The sequence below is a fragment of the Hermetia illucens genome, chromosome 3 (genome assembly GCF_905115235.1).
Source record: "Hermetia illucens chromosome 3, iHerIll2.2.curated.20191125, whole genome shotgun sequence".
NCBI classification, from domain to species: domain Eukaryota; kingdom Metazoa; phylum Arthropoda; class Insecta; order Diptera; family Stratiomyidae; genus Hermetia; species Hermetia illucens.
In genome coordinates this window covers 146,695,529-146,718,104 of record NC_051851.1, presented here as the reverse complement: position 1 = coordinate 146,718,104, position 22,576 = coordinate 146,695,529, and the positions used below count along the sequence as shown (strand labels likewise).

Genomic DNA, 22,576 nt, shown 5'->3' with positions numbered 1-22,576 from the left:
GTAGAAAATACAATGTTATCTTGAAACGGAGAGAACACTGGGACGAACCAGAAGAATGAATGTCAGGATATACTGACGTCTTCTACACCGATGGCTCAAAGATAGAAAATGGTTCTGGAGTAGGAATCTACCTCTCGAATAAAAACGAGAAGTGGGCTTTTCCTTTGGGACAATACACAACGGTCATTCAGGCTGAAGTGTATGCGATCCTAAAGGCTGCAACCTAGAAGATTGACGAGCGATTGAAGGGCAGGCGCATCACAATCTGTAGCGATAGTCAAGCTGCATTGAGGGCGTTAGATAGTACTTTGATCACTTCAAAAATCGTTCAGGAATGTAGAAATCGATTGAATTCTATTTCCAGATTCAATACGGTGGATTTACTCTGGGTACCTGGTCATTGTGGTGTACAGGGAAATGAAATCTCGGATGCCTTAGCAAAAGAGGCATGAACTTTTCCCATGTCCATACCGGAACCAGCAATTGGGGTGTCGGTCCCATTGGCTGATGCTGCTATCAAAAACTGGGAACAAGCTTCCCATGACAGATGGCGAAGCCTTAATGCTACTAGACAGACCAAACTTTTCCTGTCAAAACCAAACAAACATACCGCAAAGTTTATCCTGCCGAAAAGCAGAAAGATTTGCAGAAGTATTGTGGGCATTCTGACTGGCCATAATTCACTAGCTGGGCATATGTTCAGAATAGGAATTATCCAAGATGATACGTGTCCATCCTGTAATGAGGACGCGGAATCCACGGAACATTTTCTACGTGAGTGTCCCGCTTACGGACGCATCAGACATCAGATTTTTTGTGCTGATGTGTTCCAACTGCAGCGGATAGCATCACATCCACAAACGGAAATCTTGCGATTCATAAACGAATCCAGGATATTCTGTTAGACGGGGGAATCGAATACAATAGACCACTAAGGTCTGAGTGCTCATAGGCTTTGCCTCTCCCCCACCTCGAACACACACATACACACACAACATAAACCTTGGGAATGAAAATAACCAATTTTTCCTCAAAACATGTCACATTACCCGTGCATTCAAATCCACACCCAACAGTGTACTAGTTGCACTTCAAGATTAAAATCTTCAATGGATTATTTCACTCTTGTATCTTTCGTAAGCTTAAGATTCCGGTCCGCAAGAGTAAGAAAAGGTTACCAACAAAACCGACTGAAGCCCTCCAACCACAGGGCCCGCAATCCAACCACCAACCTGGTTATTGTCTTAAACCCACAAAGTCATTCTCAGCCATGGGATCCATAGTGGTTTGCAGAAAGTACTCTACCACTGAAGAGACAATGATTAAGCTTTTTGGTTTCAGTATCGTTGCAATCCCGCGACACGAAAACAGTGGATCGCGCATGACTGGTACTGGTATCAGACGAAGCAGCAGCAACATAGGCTGCTCAGCTGGATACTAGATTTACGTATAGGGTCCAATGGTAGCGGTGAAACCAAACGATTCAGTCTAGATTTGAATCACTAGCTGTTAAGGCCACTCCATCGTGCTGTGATCAGGCCGATCGCACTATCGTGTTAGTTAAAGAAAAAAAGTTTATAACGGAATTTTATATAGGAATTTAGTGTTTCGGAGGTAATTGATCGATTAATGATAGAAAATTATAGTCCAAAATTGAATATGTTGTTGGATGTATCTGATCGTGTCGATATTTGGAGAAAGTCGTAATATTCAGTGATCGTCAAAAAAAATTAGAAGAAAGTTTTCTAATTGCAGTTTATGTGAAATACCCACAGATCGTTTTCAGAGCATGCAAAGTGCAAATTGTTGTGATCTAGATCGAAAATTGTTAGCATATGTCTAATGAATGAGGTGTTCGGCGTTCTCGATAAATTGCTCCCAAGGCAAACAAATGTGAAAGTTCAGTCGGTGTCTGATTTGCGTAACAGTGTCGTATTTACATTTGCTGACTCTTCAGAGTACCTGTGTATAGCCTCTACCGTTACGAATACGCCGGTATGTTAATTCCACTCACATCGCAGCGGATATTTGTTAACAAAGTTAGCGGGAAAGTTCTTGCAGCAAATAAGATACAATCGGGAAATTGCGAAAGAAAAACCTGTATAATGGTTTGATGTGATATCTTGCCGGTATGCGGTTGTTCTTGATTAATAGAGTGTAATTACATAACTTATTAAAGTGGCTCCATATATGTAGCGGTAGTTATTACAGTATCTGCGCTGATGAAGCGTTGCATTCCAGAGAACCTCGTGATAGTGCTATATTTTCGTTTGTGCTACTATTTTATCTAATCGGTTAGATTAATAGAAAACAATGCGAGCACATATTTTTGGAAGTCATCGCGTTTTGTCCCAGTGATATTGCGAAACGTGGTGGAATATCAGTCAAGCTGAAACGTGCTTGCGTGCCATTTCATTAAAGACAATATTTGGAAATGGAAATTGAAAATGTAATAAGATATTGATGGTAGCGCGGACTAGAAGACGTATGGCATGAAGACAAGTTGTAGCTACAACCGTGGTATATACCCGACCGTACCTAGACGGATGTTGGAAAACAGACGATACTCTTCTCCAAAATCAGATGCGCTTTATATTAACTACATTTGCTTAGTATTAAGATAGGATAATCTATTTAAAGATACATTTCTATTGTCAACGTCGCTATCTATAAATTTCCCGCTCGATTTAATTAACTATTCCAGACCCCGGTAATTAACATTGCTCTCCCTCGCCGATCGTGGCAACAAATGACTATGAACGGCCAACGCAAAATACTGTAATTATCTTTTATTATGACAAAAGGTTACTGGGAAATACATGAAATCAGTGCATGTTCCGCAAGAGCTTTGTTAGTTGCAAAAAATAGTTGTGAGTTTAGCTGTGGGAAACCAGTTGCATGGACTGTAAAATAATTGTTTAAATGGAAATTATCAAAGACAGGCATCAAAAAAGTTAAATTAATATTGCGTAAAATTTCGCCGTATCGTTGTGCTGCTCGTAAATTATTGGGTTCCTATCAGAAGCTACTATGCCCTCCAATTCAAAAACACAGATTTCCACCCCTTAAACGTAGGTTTCGATGTCATGGAGCAAAGTTCAAGTTTCAAGATCACCGACCATCATCCGCCTATCTTGCTCAGCGAAAACTTATAAACCATAAATATTTAGAGAAAAATAATAGCATTGTCGTCATAGTCTGTTGCACATCAGTTCAACTTTCATTATGTATTCAATGCTCCGTTGACATGCAGAAACAAAGCCAAGGCTGGAAACTTTCATTTTCATAGGGTTTTATCAGCCCGTCTCGCCACCATATAGTATTTGAATGGAGGGTTTATTGGAGTGTGCAATAATTGCAAGTCGTCACAATCACGGTATTGAATTATACTATAATTTAAAATAACATTGAGGACTTTTCAAGCTATTGAGACAAATTCAATGACAATTGAGCATTTTATTGTGCTCATCGTGTGGAATGGTCACTCCATTGAATAACACAAGTACCTGCAACGCATGCTTGAAGGAGGTGTCCTTGATGTTCATTATGGAAATGAGTTGAATGATTTTTTTGACCAATGGTACCGGCAATCCACCTGGAATTCCCATACTTATACTAAGCTAGTGACACGGAATATATCTTTTTTCTGCTCTCATAAAATCTCCTAATTTTGAAAAGTAGCGACGAAGAGGCAATTCATCAAATACTGCCTTACCGAACTACTTCCAAAAAGTTGGTATTTTGCTAGATAGGGGAGTCCGTAGATCAACAAAAGGTGGCAGACAGTTTCTCCACAGCTAGGTCAGTCAGTCAGTTATGATGTGGAAGGTGATATGTGTGTGTTTGAGGTGGGGGGAAGGCAAAGCCTCTGAGCACTCAAACCTTAGTGGACCATTGTACTCGATTCCTCCGTCTAACGGAATATCCCGGATTCGTTTATGTGTCACAGGATTTCTGTCGGTGGATATGATGCTATCCGCTGCAGTTGGAGCACATCAGCACCAAAAATATGATGTCTGATGCGTCCGTAAGCGGGGTACTCACATAGAAAATGTTCCGTGGATTCCGCTTCCTCATTGCAGGATGGACACGTATCATCTTGGATAATACCTATCTTGTTCCCAGTTTTTGATAGCAGCATCAGCCAATGCTACCGACACTCCCATTGCGGGTTCCGGGCCGGGCATGGGGAAAGTTGAAGTTTCTTTTGCTAAGGCATCCGAGATTTCATTTCCCTGTACACCATAATGACCAGGTATCCAGAGTAGATCCACCGTATTGAATCTAGAAACAGAATTTAATCGGTTTCTACATTCCTGAACGATCTTTGAAGTGATCAAAGTACTATTCAACGCCCTCAATGCGGCTTGACTATCGCTACAGATTGTGATGCGCCTCCCCTTCAACCGTTCGTCAATCATCCAGATTGCAGCCTTTAGCATCGCATACATTTCAGCTCGAAAGACCATTGTGTATTGTCCCAAAGGAAAAGCCCACTTTTCGGTTTTTATCGAGAGGTAGACTCCTGCTCCAGAACTATTTTCTGTCCTTGAGCCATCGGTGTAGAAGACGTCAGTATATCCTGACACGCATTCTTCTAGTTCGACCCAGTTTTCTCTCCGTTTCAAGATAACATCCTATCCTCTACCAAACAGATGTATGGGGAGATGAGAATCGGGAAGGCAGCGCAAAAACTAGATTCAGTTCTCCCAATGACTCTTCCAATGCTTTGTGCCCCCCACGTCCGTTTTTTCCCATAGATCTAATCGAATTAGTCTATGAGCCGCTCTTATTGCAGTGCTCTGAATAAACAAAACCAAGGGCTGGAAATTGAGTAATGCATTCAGAGTTGCGCCGGATGTGTTGCTCATGGCACCGGTGATACCCAGACACACAGTTCTTTGCAGTGTGGCTAGTTTACAGTGAAAACTCTTTTGTTTCACCTTAACCCACCATACTATGGATGCAAAAGCAAACATCGGCGTAATGATAGCAACATATATCCACATTACTACTGAAACCTAAGTCCCCATGTCGAGGCAAAGGTCCGCCTATACAGCCCATAAGCTGTGAGAGCTCGTTTCAAGTGCTGCAAAGTGAGTAATGCATTCAGAGCTGCGCCTGATGTGTTGCTCATGGCACCGGTGATACCCAGACACACAGTTCTTTGCAGTGTGGCTAGTTTACAGCGAAAACTCTTCTGCTTCACCTTAACCCACCACACTACGGAAGCATAAGCGAGATCTCGACCAACAGCCAGTACATCCGCACGTCATCCGCATAAGCTTGAACGTTTATTGGCAGATTTTGTAATTCGCATAGTAGTGAGTTAATCAGCATACTCCACAGAAGTGGCGATAGCACACCTCCTTGAGGGCAGTCTTTCGTCGCTTCCGTTATTAAGTAGCGATCAACACCCACTTCAGCACACAACAATCTCTGCGTTAGCATAGCATAGGTCCATTTTATTAGAGTTTCGTCTACACCATGCTCTCTGGCGGCATCGCAGAGCTTTTGCAGAAGCGCACAGTCAAAGCCCCTTCAATGTCCATGAACACCCCCATCGCGTACTCACCCTTCAGAGTTGCATCCTCTATCTTTGAAACCAAAGAATGAAGGGTGGACTCACAGGACTTTCCACGTTGGTAAGCATGTTGGTTTTCATTTAGGGGATGCGGCTTTAGCGCCTTCTCGTGAATGTGACGTTCAACCAGTCTCTCCAGACATTTCAGCGAAAATGATGTGAAGCTGGTTTGCTTGAAGTTCTTTGGATTAGAGTAGTCATCTTTCTCAGGCTCTGGTATGAAGACTGCCTTCACTTTCTATCAAGAGGAAGGCACGTCAAGGCAAGACATCCTCGAAAAATATTTCTTAGAAGTTTCTATAAGTGCTCTATACCCTCCTTTAGCATCGCTGAGTAGATGCCATCTATACCAGGTGCTTTGAAGTGTTCAAATGATAGTATAGCAGCAGGAAGGTGATATACGAAAAGAAATACGTCTTGGGCGCATTCAGGGATATTTCACAACAAAATAGCATGGAGTCAATCTGTTATTAGGTAGATGGGCCTCTACATGCTGAAGTGAAGAAAGATCCACATTGTGGTAAGACGGAAGTCTATTCAGGCGAGACGCCTTATGGGCTGAACAACTGGAAAAGTTCTCTATAGCTCCTCATTGCAATGTTCCCTTGAATACACAAGGGTCATCGCGGTTTCGGTATGTGAGCGCTTGAACAACTCTGCAAATAGTCCACAGTTTGCGTCTCCAGACTCACGGTGAAAACTAGGAAGACTGAACTATATCCACTAGGAAGGGAGGGTGCGGCAGTTACATACTACCTAGGGGTGGAAATGTTAAGTAGGATTGTATTTCGACTCCAATCTATCTTGAAGGCATTATATTAAGGAATAATATCAGAAATCCTACAGTTCACTCTGGTAATGTAGGACTCCGATAGGGAACATTTGGAAGTTTTTACAACAAAGGGTTCACTATACACATCCATAATGAAACCCATTTTGATGTTTAAGTATTACTGATGCGAGCTATCCTTTCCTCAATCATTTGGAGGTAAAAATGAATACATATAACGATTCATATAGGCGTGACAACATGCATGTAAACCATTGGTACGGACATCGTAGGCAAATATCAAATGGCTGTGATATCTGCAGGCTATATGGTTTCCAGATTTGCCCTGGAGAAGAGATACTCTGTCATAACAAAAAGTCATACAAAGGGATCGATCATGAAAGACGGATTAGCGTCAGGGGTGTTTTTGGAAAACCCGAATATAGAATTGGCTCAACCTCTCGGAAAACGACAAATATATATCAGACGGAGTTATCATCATTTTATTAGCGGAATGTTTGTGCTAAAATAAGACGTTCTAATAGTCAAGTAGCGTTATCAGCCCTGAATAGGAACACCATATTAAACTAGTTGTTGTGAGGCTATCACTAGTTGCCGATGACAATTTCTCATGTCGATGCCAGGGCCCCGGAACATCATTGGCAATGAATAGGGTGGCAGACTGGTTTGCCAAGGGTCTGGCTTCATAATGGTGGAAACATTCACTGCCAAGTCTACTCTGAAAGTTGAAGTTACAAAGATTCGTACAGTACAAATGGAAAAATTTAAATTCGTACATACAGGTAAAAATCTTTCTGAAAGAATCCGAAGCTTCTGGAGCGGCATTTTTATTATCCCTTAGGAAAAGGGAAACCCCTAGTAGAGCTTTTAACTGTTCCTTAAATTACCACATGGAAGAAATTGGGGTGATGGTCTCGGTTTTACCCCATGATCAATAAATACCGGGAATTTATAAATAAAATAAAAATCGGCTTAACTTTCAGGCTAATTTCAAAACAACATACAGCTGAAGCAACACGCGTGTGCCTGCGCTTCACCCACTTGTCCATGCATCCCTGGTAGGTCGCCAAAGGGATGACCTTTAGCTCTCTCGTCGCATTATGGTTTTTTTCGGCTTCGGCTCGTCTTTGAAGCGCCACTCAGACGATTGTTGACCTGTCTCCATGTCAAACTCGTAAATCCACGTCTCCTCACCAATAGTTATGCATTACATGAAAGTCATGTTATTACTCATTTCAGAAATCATGTCCTCTGCAAACATCTTTCGATATTCTTTTTATATGAAATTCAAGTCTGTTGGGACGAGCCAGGATGCGACATATCCCATTCGTAAAATGTCCACCACAATATGCTCAGCGACTCCATATAATGCCAAGTTCACTAGCAATCTCTTTTAGGCTGATATGATGATTTCGAGCACCGTTTCTTTCACTTTTTTGACATTTTCGTCGGTGGGCATCCGGAACGAGGCAAATCCTCTACCCAAAGGTGTTTTGTAACATTTTCAATGCATCAACAGACACAATTTCGTTAGCAACTATCCACATTACAATGCGACAAAAGGTAAAAAGTGATGTTAACAGAGGCCAGGGAGATGAATAAGAGAAAATGTCACTGCATTTGAAATGCAACTGCCCGGCCTCTTCGCATCTTACGTGAAAATACATAGGAAAGCTTTCCTGAGTGAAAAATCTGCGCACTCTCTGCTTTTGGAAAACGTTCTCAGACCCGGAAACCCCTTCCGAACACCACAGATGGAAGCTGTTAAATAGGTAACTCTAGGGGATAATGTAATGGACCTAGTTAATAGGCAGAGTGGTTGGAGCGACTCCTCCTAATATGTCAACGTCGATGCTTCCCTCCAAAAACAAAATCTTTATTTACGATGATATAACTTGCACCAAGTTCAGTTTCGCAGAATAAATTTGCTTTTTACATAAATTTACAATTTCCGATATCAATCGAAGTCAGCATGAAACGGCTGCAGGGAATCCAACGGATTGAGTTTCAGAGAAATATAATATAAGATATTTTTATCTTGAACTCGGATTTTCTCTGTGAAGAACAATGTGTTCGATCCCAGGTATGCTGAGTACTCTGCACAACAGTAGATTACCGCAGGCCACCTGATTACTGCTTGTTTTTTTGGCCTACATTGAGCCCCAAGTTTTCTCTCCTTTACAGAGTCTTCTGTCTACTGTTCTGCGCCAAGTGCTCTGGGGGCGATCTACTCATCGGTCATCTTGGGAAAGTGGATTCCACTGCATGACGCAGCCGGTAATGTAATTGTTGCCCTTGCCTAATATGTGGGCTATTCAATTCTGATTAGTTATGGTGTATGTTACTGTCTTTTGTGTATATTAGTATATAGTATATTATTATTAACTTTATTTGAGCAAATATCAGGATGGGGAGGTAAAAGTGAGGGATGTGACAACCAGACCGGGATGTACCATTGGGGACCGCCAGAGCTATCACCTAGCTGCGACTTCCATTATCCAACCATCTTCCCATGCTACCCAACAAGGCAGACAGGACTTCTCTAATCCATAAAGACAAATAAAACAGGAATATTTAGTTTTTTATGTTCGACCTCCAGACCTTATTTGGATAGGGTGAAGTGCTGTAGACGATTACGCATAAGCCCCTTCTTCCCTAAAAGAAACTAAAGACGCAAAATCGTTCCGAAAGTTACGAAGAAGAATAAATGCTCAGATGAAACAGCCTGTCAACACCTTGCAAAATCTAAAAATTCCCTAGAATTATGGAAGGGTTACCTTTCGAGACCTAAAGCCTCAAGAACAATTTTAACGAAGGTAAAGGCAAAACAAATCCAGGGGTTTAGACGACTCTCCATAGGTCTCTGAGAGACTCCCCTTGTGACAGGAGACGTTATTACCCCCTCTTTTTTGGTCCACGGGCCCCTCGTTTGGGCTTATCAGCCAAGCTTGTAAAAATGAAAAGCAAAAACGGCTTTACCGGTTCTTACCAGTACAGAGGCAACTCATCAGACGCTGCCTCACCTTTGCCCTGGGAGCAGCGTGACTGAAGAGGTTCGCAGATGTAAAACGCTTCATTATATAATTCGCAAAACATGCAGCGGTGACAAGTTTTAAAAGAATGACAAAGTTAGCAATTAAAAAAATCCCAAAGGGGAACTACAATTGTTATTTGCAATGGGGGCGAGGAATTGATTGCTCAGATAACGCTCATAGGATACGCTAGTTGCTATGGATTCTTTGTATGTTTGTAAATCTATCTATCCAATTGCTCCCAGCTATATGGTACATCTCGTGACAATTATTCTGACTAAAACTAAATTAAAATTGAAGGTACTTTTCCAGTAAAACTCTCGCTGGTAATTTTTTCATGTACAAACTGGTTGGATAAGGGGAAGAACTAATCAGACTATATAACAAAGAACACGTATAATTGTTTAAACAAGTGTAGATAACGCTGCATAAACAAATTGTGCACAATTGCTTAAAAACAAACTGTTGCGTCAATATACCAAAATAAAGTGAAAACGCAAGATCCAGAACCATCTTTTGAAAATCTTCGAATTATAAAAAATAATAAAATAAATAAAACACAAGATTTTATGTACTATTCGATGAAGAGTGTGTGGAACATTTAATAAATTATGGGTCAGTAGCATTTAAATTTGTCATTTGCAAGAAGTCACAATCACAAATTGCTTCCCTTCCGTTAATTCAAGTCTATTTATAATCATATTCCCGCATTTCGACATTGAGGGTCTTATCAGAAGCATGAAGACATTATCTTAGCCCCACGTTCGTCAACATGAAACACAATTCACTGAGAATCGTTACGAAATAATGAAGGAAATTTAAGAAAACAAAAAAAATGGCACAGATTAGCATAATTGTAAACCATTGTCGATAAGGTTTTTTTTAAGAATGTTAAAAATGTATAACAGAAATATGGGATAGATTAGCATATGACGGGCTTGATTATCAGTTGCTAATTTCGGGGTAGCCGATGGTTCGATTGAAGGGGTTTATTTTGAGAATTATGGAGAAATATATCAAGCTGAATTGAAAAAATATCCTTAAAAAAGAAATTGAAAACCCTCAAGGATGATTTCTCTAACAATTCCTATACTTCTAAAGCCATTCGGTAAAGACAAACTTGGGAGTTTCTAGTCAGAATTCTATTGAGTCTCCAGAGGCAACAGAGTAAGACACGTGATTTTTACTGTGGTGATAAAAGAGGCGGGGCAGGGGTAGTGGTAAGTATCTTACCACACCTCTATGCAAGTGTAAAGGAACCTTGTTCACTTTTCGAGCTGACCGAAAGTGTGTCAATGATCACTTCCATAGTTATTATTAACGTGATTGATTATTTCCTTACCCACTTTCCTGCCTAAGGTTGGTATGGCATAACCCTCTGTCGGTGTTTTGCAGTGGGGCGGTGAATGATGCCGATCATACCCTCTTTACTAACTATACGCAGACACAAAGGAGCTCTCTCCGGACAACATTGCCAAGAGTGTTTGCTGAACATTTCGTTCGTCACGGCAGAGGCAAACACATCAGACGCTGCCTAACCTCTGCCCTGCGGAACAGCTAATGGAGTTTTTGGCCCCAAATATATAAATTCAAAAACCTGATCTGAATTATAATGACCGAAAGTGACTGGTCTGACCCGAGGCGACAACTCAACAAACAAAAATAGAAAATAGAATTGCCAGCGAGGTCCTGAGAAGCGCTGACAGATAGAGCCATGTTGCAAATTACGTTTGGATTCTACTTCTCGCAAAGAAGGTTGAGCTCGACCGACGGAGGGATCGGATGGCAGACTGCCTTTTGAACTAACATTTCATTTCCCCTCTCGTTGGCGAACGGAATTCCTTGACTTGAAGCTTCCCTAAGGCGGAAATCGGGAGGGATAGCCAAAAATAGTGCATCAAACCGTTCTAGGCTAGTTCTCTGATGACGGGGGAGTGCTTAGTTGATAGTCAACAGATTGTCGTTACTGGAGTCAGTCAGTGCGTAAATGCAAACATACATTCTGTCAACATTTATAGTTTAAAAACTAGCGTCAATATTTCTTCAAATTCATTTTTCATGGTAAGTTGGTAATGGTACTTAATGTGGTATCGATCACTATGACGCTTAGTTTGAGCATCATCTGTAATTCAGTCCGTTGTAATTAATCATCGTTGTCAGTTTTGCTTAACTTTCTGTGTTTCGAATGGGATTTTGTGCCTTGTGCTTCTCTTTTGAATAGTAGTTTTGTATGCCGGATCATTTAAAATGTTTCAGACGCTACAAGGGTATGGGCGATGCAACTAATTCAAGAACTGTCGTCTGGTCGCTAGTGATTTTCTCGTACTCGATCCTTGTAGTCCTTCAGGGATTTTGAAAAGAAGACTTTGATGAAGTAAAGGAAGTAGTGCTTCAAGGTCGATATTGAAGTTTGAGAGAGTTAGCTTATGAACTCAACTTTTTTCTCACGATACATGTTGGTTGACTGTAAATCTTGTTTTGGCTATGACACACGTGACAGCAAGATTTTTTCCAAAAGAGGTAACAAAGCCACGAGTCGATTATGCTTAGTATTTCTTTGTTCACAGAATAATCAGCATTGATTATAGGGGGAAGGAGAGAACCATCGCGGGGTACTGATATATCGCCTTACTGAACAAAAGGCTGTGCTTTTTGACAGTTGAAGACCTATTTTCCCAATTGTTCTTTTGAATTAGACAAAGTAAAGAGACATGGAGATAGGGGAGAAATATGTAACTCATTTACTTTCCTTAGGTGTTCCTTTTCAGACAGGCTTGTGTCCAGAACTCGTTTCTGAAAGGAAAACAGTATTCACTATTGTCTCAGCGTTGAAATTTTTTGAGAAGACACTGAGAAATTATTGAGCGCAGTTGCTACCCTGAGTGATACCACTGACAATCGCAAAAGGGAGATCAAAGCAAAACGAGATGACATATTCAGTTTTATTTGATCATGTATACGTTCGTATTGGATAGTTAAAATAAGAATGTCGAAAACAAATTGTCCTCATATTTTCTGTCCCTAGAAAGACCATAGTTAGACATGCGTTTGAGGTGAAATTAATTCTGGCGATAATTCCCAAAATATTGGGACCTATTCTCGTTTTTCTCCGAAATACAAAAAAAAAACGCCCTGGTGCTACATTGCACCGAACAGTAGAGGAAGAGCACAAGCTTCTAAAAAAATCGTAGGGAGAACTGAAGCACGTTTCCAAGAGTTGACAACGATACCGTTAACGTGATATGAACTACATAGGGTTTTTAGCGAAACAACATCGAAGGATGTCATATTTATAGACCCTGTGACAGGTTTTTATGCTCATATCATAACAAATCCCCACCATGCACTTGAGGAAAGTGGAGATAAATGCCGCCTCTCACCTGATTTTTGTTTGATATCAAAGAAAATCACTCGTAGCAATCAAATCGTGAAATTTGTCCTTCACGCCTGCATTGCGGCAGAAAATTCGCTTTGCTGTTGGTGATCCTTTGTCATTGTTCGCTTTTACATACAAAAACCCAACAGCTGGGAGAAGTTCGAAATTGTCAATAGCTACATTCCAGCAAGGCAAGCATATACCCGTTTTGGAATGGAGAGAACCACAACGATAACAATGTTAGTTGTTTGCGGTTTCATCGCTTCGGGGACCTTTATTTTGGGATTACAACAAATTATAAAAATCACATTTGATTTGATTTGGCTTGGGTTTGGATTTTTATAATGAATGTTAGTGCTAGAGATGGACACAATGATCAATGGGTATGGGCAACTATGAGAGCAGGGCTATCCCAGGTATAAAAAGTCGCAAAGGTTTTTGCAGGTCCGCCACATAAAAGGAATAATAATTATAATTATCGAGTCAGGATTTCTCCAAAGCTTCGTTTTCCTACAATTTATATCCGCGTTCCGCTCCAGTTTATATCCCAAAAACACGTGACAAAATTTTTCTCACGTCAGCAGCTCTTATTTAAACCTTACTGTAAGAACAACCCAGTCAGATGATCTGCATTTCCAGGAGTTGTTTAGTCGCTTCTCTGGAATAGTTGAAACTGACAATTCGAAATGGACACGCAACTGTCAACATTGTATCCTCTGAGTGGAATAGGGTCCGAAAAGCAATTCCATTTCTCCAGCTTTTTTTCGAATTGACATTTCTGAAATTTCCCCTCAAGACGATATTTGGTACCTTGGTTTGGAGTGGATCAGTACAGTTAGATGAACTGAGTCCGCGCTGATGTCTATAGGGGATAAAAATCTACTTTTTCGAATTTTTATTGATGAAAAATCAGTCGGATTCCAATAACTTATCACTTAAGACAAACATCGACTGCATACTATGAAATTTCACAAAATTTACAGTAAAGTTTTCAGCGTAAAATTTCCATTTAAACGGTTTAGTAACTCCCGGTAAGCACGTCAAGTATTGATTGATTTAGAACACAATAACTGCACTACTCCATCTGAGTTGTTCTCGGCCCAAAGACGTCTTACTGCAATTTATCTAGTAATCCACGATTCGCTCAAGACATGACACAAAAATCAATTACTTCCCTCGAATCGGTCGAGAATTTCAACTCTCACGTGCAACAACCAAATGCCCTAGGTTACACTTGCAACCATACCTGAATTCGACAGTTTTACAACCGCATATAGATAAATATTTCACTTAATTGTGCGCTAACATGTGAAGGTACATAGCATTGCAATGAAAGTTTAATGCACATTTTATTTACCAAATTTATACAATTCTATACCTGTTAAACGGGAGTCAAGGTTCCGGGAAATTTTAAGATTGATGATGATTGATGGAAATGCTGCTTACAATGAAATAAATGTCTCCACCAGATCGACTTCAGACAACAAACAAAACAGTGGAGTTCGATCAAAAACCCGGATACTACAGGGGCATTACCATCGTCAGTGACCGGAAAATGCCAAGATCGGGAGGAAATTCCAAAGGCCGTACCTAGTCTACACCTGAAACAGAAGAGATATCGGATAAACATCTGATTCGACGTAGATCTTCCTTCCCCTTAGTGACACTTGAGTTAGAAGTTTTCCAGTTCCAGTTTTCTGTTTGTAATGTTTTCCCATATCGGTAAATTCCTTGATTTTTACTCCACTTAATCTAGATTCTAATGTGGTCCCAACACATTATTGATAAGACACGAAAAGTTTTGTAGATGACCTGAAAGGGACTGAAGTGTCTGTTCTTGGGGTAGCTCTGCTCGTAGGTAATGCATGTTCACCTCCTACGCTTATAATACTTCTATATAATAATAATTCTATGAAGGATAAATGCCCCCACTTTTGTTCTATTTAGAATTAAAAACGATAAGATTTGTTGCAGGCCAGATAGAGACATATAGTGGATGGGGAAGCAAATCGAATGTCATTCATGCGGTCGACTTCCGATACGAGGCATTGTCTTGGTGAAAGAACATTTTTTCTTTAAATTGTAACCTAAGGTTTCATGCAGGGTAGAGATCAGAGGTCAGACGACCTTATTTCTGCCCTGAGAACAATCTCAATGAAAGTGTTAGTTTTAAATTTAGTTACTTGAAATGGATGTGAATTATAATGTGCGAAAACCACCCAGTTCAGAATTAAGCTAGCCATAAAGCGCTTATCACAAAATCCGTCCAGGGCCTAAATTGTGCTATACAGGGTCTTTAAAGGAATAACTAGCAACGCTTATTGTAATTAAAGCATTTAAAAATAAACCAGGGCCTAGCTACATTTTTCTAAATAGACAGATCTAGCTAATACCTGTACTAAATCTAGATGCAAGTTCCAATCGAGAATCTATAAAGACACAGTTTTTCCCCCAAATAGTGTTATGTTTGAAAATACAAACAATAAAGTGCTCCTAAGACAAACAACTTGGATTATTTACTTTCTGTCCTATCGATCTATTTATAAATTTGGCTCTGAAACTATCACGATTGGAATATAAAACTAGCATCGTCTATTCCATGTTGCAAACCATAGGGCCCATATTACACTATTAATAGAGCAATGTTTTGAACTAAAAGCACGAAACACAAGGCCCGACATTCAGTAGGTCCTATTCGAACCGGTGGGCAATCAGCCAACGGCTTTTCTCTTCAACAAGATCTCAATTCCGTTTTGGAAACTATCAAATTATGATGGGCACTAAAATTAAAAATACCCAGCCATCAGCATGGATCTCTCATTTGTATTCATCTTTCATTTCTTGGATTTATAGAAGCATTTACGATCAATTCATGGTCCATTTGCAAATTCAACCAAGATAACCATCGGAAATGGGCATTAAAGTCTAATTTATGATGAAAAAAATATACAAGCGAAGATATGTCTACAATGGATTTGTAATATAATACCTCACTGTTAAGACTCTTTGTTGTTTAAAACTATCTGATGACCGACTCTCTTTCGTTGTCTACGGACATGCAGAAAAGATACACGCAAATATGTGAGATCATTTGAAAGAATTCCTGAATGACAATCGGTTACCTGGCAGAATACTCGCATTTCATTATTACTCATTGTTTATAAATTATTCAATAGAATGCGATCAGGCATTGTCACCGAGTGGATATATCTTTTGTGGGAATGTTCGATCGATATTAATTGCTTCGTGTATATATACTTGCATGTCGACGGGGAGACTGGAAAGATTGATAATTTTATACTTCAGAGTGTGATATTTGTAAGCATGCATTCCTAGAATTCCAATACAATACGACTTGATCAATGCAAGTTGATAATCTAGATATATGCGATTGCCCAAGGACATGTTGAAAAGTAAAAGTTGAAGTGATGTGGCAATCTTAATATGAAAATTAAATTTATAATTTTTGGGGTCGAAATTTAAGTGAAATTATTCGATTCTACTTCTCAAATGAAATTTTAAAAAAGTTGCTGAATTTTTAATTACCTGCGTATTACAACATTTTTGGCAATTTTGAAAGTTTTGTGTAAAAAAAAACAATTCAATGTATGTCCGTCCGTCTCTCCGTCGATATGTCACACTCAATTTACTCGAAGCACACTCAATGTACTCGATGATTTATCCTAATGTCACGAAATTAGGCGAGGATATGTGGTCTGTGAAACTCTTTACATAGGCGGAGAGCGGGGAGGATATCGAGGCGAGAGAGATCCTCACCTTGCTGACAAAATCACAAATCTCTTATTTCTCAAAATGTGGAATTTAGAAGATTTAGTGCTCAGAATGCACGATCCATAAAGTGTAACTGAAAAAACCTCAGCGATGCATTTATATCTAGACCTGAAAACACGTCGCATTCAGATATTTTAGAGATTTATTCGATGACCTTCCTTAAGTCAAGATTAAATTTATCAACTTTCGTGTTGCCGACTTGTTGCCAACTTGTATGTTATAGCTGAGTTTCGGCGCCATTGAGTTTTCCCACTTTTGTTAGCACATTTTATTTGTCTCTGATTTCTAGTTTTTGGATTATCGGATTTTGGAAATAAAAGATTTTTTTTACATTAACACATTGCCTGTGGGCACAGTATATGATACGTCGTTGAAAGTCCCTTCGCAGATGCTGACAGCATATATGCTACAGCGGACACACAACGCATTCCTACGGACTTTATTGGATAGAGAACGCTTGCTTTATAATGGGCATTTGTACTTTTGCCCTAACGGCAGGGAGGGACTTACAAAAATTACAACACAGCTATCTATGAGCTTTTTTCATTGAAAAAACGAATTAAAATAATGAATATCTGATAATACATTCATATGAACTTAAAACGAAGCCACCACAAACAAGACTTACGCTTATTGCCGTCTGCAGTCAACGTGTTTAAAGGGCAGAAAAAAAAACACTTTTAGTCCACGATTTCGGGTCCATTGTCCAAGTAGTGAAATCCTATCATTTGCGAGAACACGATAGTTTTACATGAGACATCTATCTTCGAAACTGCTCTTAAAAGATATCTATGTGGAGGACCATTCAGTAGTTCTATGATATTTGAGGGTGCAGCAGTGCAGCGCAGCAAAGAGGAGTTGATTCTTCCTTGCGAGACGATCAATGCTATGCTTTGTCCTGTTGAATGTGCGAATTTAGTGCGATGAATATTCAAATGTCATAAACAAGGAAATTGGCACTTATTGGTTATTGATAATGTCCCAATTAATTAAGCGATCTTTTTTAGAGATTTTTAGAGATGACCTAAAACACGCATTCGACATGCTTCTTGGCCATCCAAATCAATGTGTAATCCCACGGATACACTTTTGAATATTGACTGTGCTATATTTTCCGTCCCAGTGTTTAATTTTTTAAATAATACCTTCAACGCCTTATGGCATGTATTATAAAAGCCCGCTAGCGTTGGTGGAAGGTCAAAATTAAAAAAAAATAATGAGCCTCAAATTCGAATACTTTTACGAACATAATCAGGAAATTAGTTTAAAGAATAAAGCAAATAAAATTGGACTGCATACGAAAATTCCAATGGCAGTGAGATGCTCAGCGGTTTAATCACAGCGATACGAGTCTTAGAAATAAACCTGAAATAAGTGGCACCCTTATCTTCAAAGAAGAAGTGCTCAAAAGTGAGAACCCTGGATTTATCAAGGCAGCTAGAGATGTATCCAACATAGTCAACCACTTCATGAAAATTTCATTACGAGGGGTATACCTCACGTATTCCGTGCATTCCGTGTCAGCGTTTTTGAAATCCGCTTTTGCGAGCGCAATATTAAAACGCGAATCACCGAGTTTCAACGAGGATGCCACGCTGCATCCCTTCTGACTTCATCTAGACAAAGTCACCCGAAAGCGAATCTAAAGCTTCTTTTATCTATATTTTGAGATTCCCAAGGAATGCTGCAATGGGACATCTTCGACGATCGCGTAAACATTCCAAAGTCTCGTTTCTAAGGGGATCACCCCGTGTGACGGTTCAGAAGAATCATTTTTTTTCATAAATTGATCCCTCAACTTGTTTTCGAAGTTGTTGGGGCGATTAAGCGATTCTCAAAACTGTCTTTTTATAACTGGTCTCCACGATATTTCTATCCATCATATTGGAGGATGCCCTAAGGCAGGGTGGGAATCTCAAAGGCCGCGAATCACAATACATCTGAGGCAGGAGAAGCATAGATTGAGGAAACAATTCCTTGGAATTCGGGTCCGGAGTTTTACGGCTCCACGCGTACAGTCGACTGTAATTTTCGGTTAAAAGAAGAAATGAAGAAGAGATCGAAGTCACAGTTTCAAAATTTGTGGACGAATCTTCGCAGTCTATATCGTCATGCTTTTAGGTTTTTGTGACAGTTTTTACCTCTTGATCGTGACCACTCAGGATAATCGTAAAACCATCGCCCATCTTATTTAGTCATTACAAAATCGCATTTCCTAGGTTTATGGCTTGAAATTCATATGGTTTCAACCAGTGGAAGGTAGCCTATTCCGGTTGAAAACTTCGTTGGTGTCGTATAGAGAAACAATAGTTTCTCAACATCGTTCACGGATAGGCTCCAGGTGCACTTGATTTCATCGTTCGAGTTTCAGATTTCACGCCTTTTTCCCAGAAGCAATGACTCATTTTCCCGTCCCACCTTGTAGACTAGAGTTTTCTATCTTTCCTTATACTATTAAATATTGAGTTATACTATTGTATAAGGAAACATGAAAATTGAGTCATTTTTGTGAATGTGTTGTGTTTTGTTTAAAGAGTAAGGAGTAGATCTCACCAGGAAAGCGTCCCAGTTGTCGGTCAAGATGCGTCCATGCCCTGGGGAGTGTCTTACACAGACCCTCGTTTGTTTGGTGGTTTGAGACTTTAGGTCAGGGAGCGTCCCTTAAGTTTCTGGAATACAGGTCTTTGCGGCTGGAGGCTTGTGGTGTTGTGCCGTCCGAGTTTTTGGGGAACAGTCTTCTGTCTCTTTTTACTTCTATGTGAATGACGATCCTTTCTAGATTTCAACGCGCGGTTACTGATCTTTTGTCGAGAGAAGCTGTATTTGGTTGAAAACGGGGACTGTAGCGAGGTGCTATGCTTGGCCGTCCCTAATACTTTGGATGCAATTAGCTTTCCAAATGCAAGCAAAGAAGAAGGATGAAAAATAAAACCTTTTGCTTCTGTGTCGGTTTGAGGAAACGGAGTGAACGCAAATTAACTTGAAAACGGAGAATTGTAGCGAGGTGTTATACCTGGTTCTCCCCAATATTCGCTCTTTTTCGCTTCAGATCTTATACATGAGATTAGAAATGTTCGCGTTCCGCGTGATTGAAGAGACATCATTTCTTCGTGGTCGGGAGAAAGATTTTGGTTGGTGGTGAGTATTCGGTTGGAAACAAATGTATGTAGGGTGAGGCTAGCGTGGCTGTTCTCTATACTTCATCTTCGGCCATTTGGGATGGTCGATTGTCATTACCAATCTAATTTTGTCTTTACAATGTTGAAAATCGGGTGCCATCATACCTCAAAATCTAGCGTGACATCCAAACACCACTTTTTTCGAGATGGGTGGATAAATTGCCGAGTAATCCAATAATGAATAATGATATCGGGTATGCTCAAGATATTAGGAAATATGTGGTGAAAAATTCGCAATTGTATCTTTATTCAGTTCTTCAAAAAAATCCCCAAAAAAGGGATGCCTTTCAACGGGATGACTCCCTTAATGGCAACGTCAAAGCCGAAAAAGCTGGTTCTTAAAAACCAATAAGTGCTGAAACTGGTTATCCTTTATATTCAGAAAAGAAAAAATTCCTTCCAAATTCCAACATGTGAATGATAACATGAAGTAAATAAGATTATTAGTCCAATTTATTTTATGGTTTTAGTTAGAACCAGTTGCCGACTAGTTGCTCATTGAACTGTACATGTTAATACACGTTGCCAATCAACCGATCAGTTTATCACTTTCAATCGAGATACAATTAACCTGTCTGAAAATTAAACAAAACCATTCATTTTTCCAGGTGTTCTGAATAATGCCACTTCGCTTGCGCAAAACAGTTTAACATTCCGTCAACTGGCTTTGGATCGTTACGAACCAGCTGAATTTCGAGCTACGTTCTAAGCATCAAAAACAGTGAAAAGCGCAGAGCGAAAACAACAAACGTGCATGGCATTCATTCTACATTCTTCTGCAAGTTCACCGTCTTCGAAACGACATTCCAAAGACTAACGACAACCCCAAGAGCTAGTTGAGAAAAAGCGCTGAATAATTCATATCTTTTATCGTTGGAAAGACCTAAAAACTACACAATACACAAAGGCAATAGCTCCACAAAAATGTCTCTGACCCTCGAGCCAGACTACTTCATATCGAGCGACGGTTTGCCTAAATTAAATACTAAAAAGTATAAAAGATATGACAAAAAATCATATCGGAGCAAAGTGGAAAATCTAGAACAGGTTTCCACTCAAGATAAAGTTACAGAGGAGCAGGCTAAAAGGCTTTTTACCGCTGAAAGCAAACCGTTCTGTGATAGTAAAAAGTTGCTGACGAAGCGGCCAAATATGAAGACATCAAGCAAAAATCATACCACAAATAACGCACTTTATCATCTCAACGATAAAAAATCTATCATGTCCGATAAGGAGTTGAAGTGTGCAATCAATCAGAAAATTAAATTGTGTCAAAATTCGAGATATGGTACCAGGAAAGAAAACAGGTTCGTGTTGAAACCATCCACCGAAAATTATATCAATATGTTGCGTTTAATTTAATATTTCTATCTTTTTTTTTTAATTCCATTTACAGCAATAAAAGCAACGAAATGCTCGATAACCGGCTTGCAACATATCAGGAAAATTATTGCAATGGAGTTTTAATCGATCTCGAGACTGATGCAATCGTTTTAGACTTTTAGCTGTTTGTAATTTAAAAATTAAGATACTATTATGTAGACTAGCTTGTACAATCTATTTATTGTTTTTATCTCAGATTTAGCATCAAAATAAATCAAGTTCTCGATTGTAATGTGTATGGCATATGTAAATTAGTAAAGCAAGTGGGATGGGGATCGGTTTACAATGTAGGAGTATGTTTTTGCGGCATTTAGACAGATAAGGTAAGATAGTCGTTAATATTAACGGATACACAGAATAAATTTTATTTGAACGGATAAACATTGATACAAAACAGTTTTTGTACAAGTATCTGGCTGACAAGGGACGGCTACGCTATTCGTAATTAAATAATTACTAAGACTATAACTCTGACTGTATAGCATGCCCCGATAACAATGATAAATTTCCGAATTTCATATTCCTGCAGAATTTAAATGAGGTCGGATTTTGAAACTACTGCTCAGGGCGAACTTTTCCGGAAGAGCAATCAGACTTGATAATCGCTAATTAATTTGCATTTACACCTGAATTGAATTACAATAAAGATATGAAAACCATGCAGCACAGTTTTAAACGTAATTTGATTGTGAGATTAGTCATTTTTGAGGAAGCGTATTTCAGTTAAGTGGACTAGGAAATGTTTTTGATAAACTGGATAAAAATTTGAGTAAGTAGGAAGTTCAATTAGTAACAATATATTTTGCAAAATCGGAACTTCCTTTGCTCAGAACGACAATGTGGTCTGTACTGGAAACATGAAGGTAGGTAAGTAGAAACGACTGTCATCGTAGACTTATTTGGACAATGGATTGCATGACCACAAGGACCCATTCTGACCTATTTATCTTCTACGTTATAGAAGGAAAACTTACTAGAGCGAAAAATCGAGCGTATATAATATATGTTTATTGCATTATAACGCGAATCATATATCTTGTTGAGATATTAATCGATTAGAGGGTTTTTAGTTCGGTAAAGATCTGTGTAAGACTGACTAGGCTGACCCTGACCAATGTGCGAGGCCAGATAAAAGCAGCAGGATCACTCTCAAGACCATTCGACATCAACAACGGCAACGACAAGGGGATGCGCTATCATGCTTCTCTTTAACCTGGCCCTCGAGAAAGTGATCCGTGATGCTGAGGTAAATACAAGAGGTACGATCCTCTTTAAGCCCACCCAACTACTGGCCTATGCTGGCGATATCGACATCATGGGAAGAACCACTCGAGACGTACAAAATGCCTTCATCCAGATCGAGCAGGCGGCGCGAGATCTTGGTCTGCACATCAATGAAGACAAGACAAAGTATATGGTGGCAACGCCAGCACCGAAAAC

At 39.6% G+C, this 22,576-nt stretch overlaps 2 protein-coding genes across 4 annotated transcripts in view; one reads left to right on the top strand and one right to left on the bottom strand.

The window, feature by feature from the left end:
* The window catches only part of LOC119651042 (protein pelota), an 84,165-nt gene that overhangs the window by 29,936 nt on the left and 31,653 nt on the right, over nt 1-22,576 (bottom strand). The gene's annotated exons all lie outside the window — the stretch shown is intronic.
* LOC119651043 lies at nt 1,355-21,372 on the top strand. 3 transcript variants are annotated; one of them, XM_038054363.1, is made up of 3 exons: nt 1,355-1,614; nt 20,362-21,060; nt 21,150-21,372. In XM_038054363.1, the coding sequence occupies exons 2-3, from the start codon at nt 20,678-20,680 to the stop codon at nt 21,256-21,258; spliced, it is 492 nt and encodes a 163-aa protein (XP_037910291.1). In that variant the 5' UTR covers nt 1,355-1,614; nt 20,362-20,677; the 3' UTR covers nt 21,259-21,372. The 3 variants fall into 3 exon arrangements, with proteins under 3 accessions (XP_037910291.1, XP_037910293.1, XP_037910292.1); XM_038054365.1 differs by lacking the exon at nt 1,355-1,614 and adding an exon at nt 1,708-1,995; XM_038054364.1 differs by lacking the exon at nt 1,355-1,614 and adding an exon at nt 1,999-2,129.

What these genes read in the sequence shown, in the direction of transcription:
- LOC119651043 (XM_038054363.1), top strand. Translation starts at nt 20,678, where the DNA reads ATGTCTCTGACCCTCGAGCCAGACTACTTCATATCGAGCGACGGTTTG. An exon ending in GGTACCAGGAAAGAAAACAG is followed by an intron (nt 21,061 to 21,149) that starts GTTCGTGTTGAA and finishes TTCCATTTACAG; the next exon opens with CAATAAAAGCAACGAAATGC.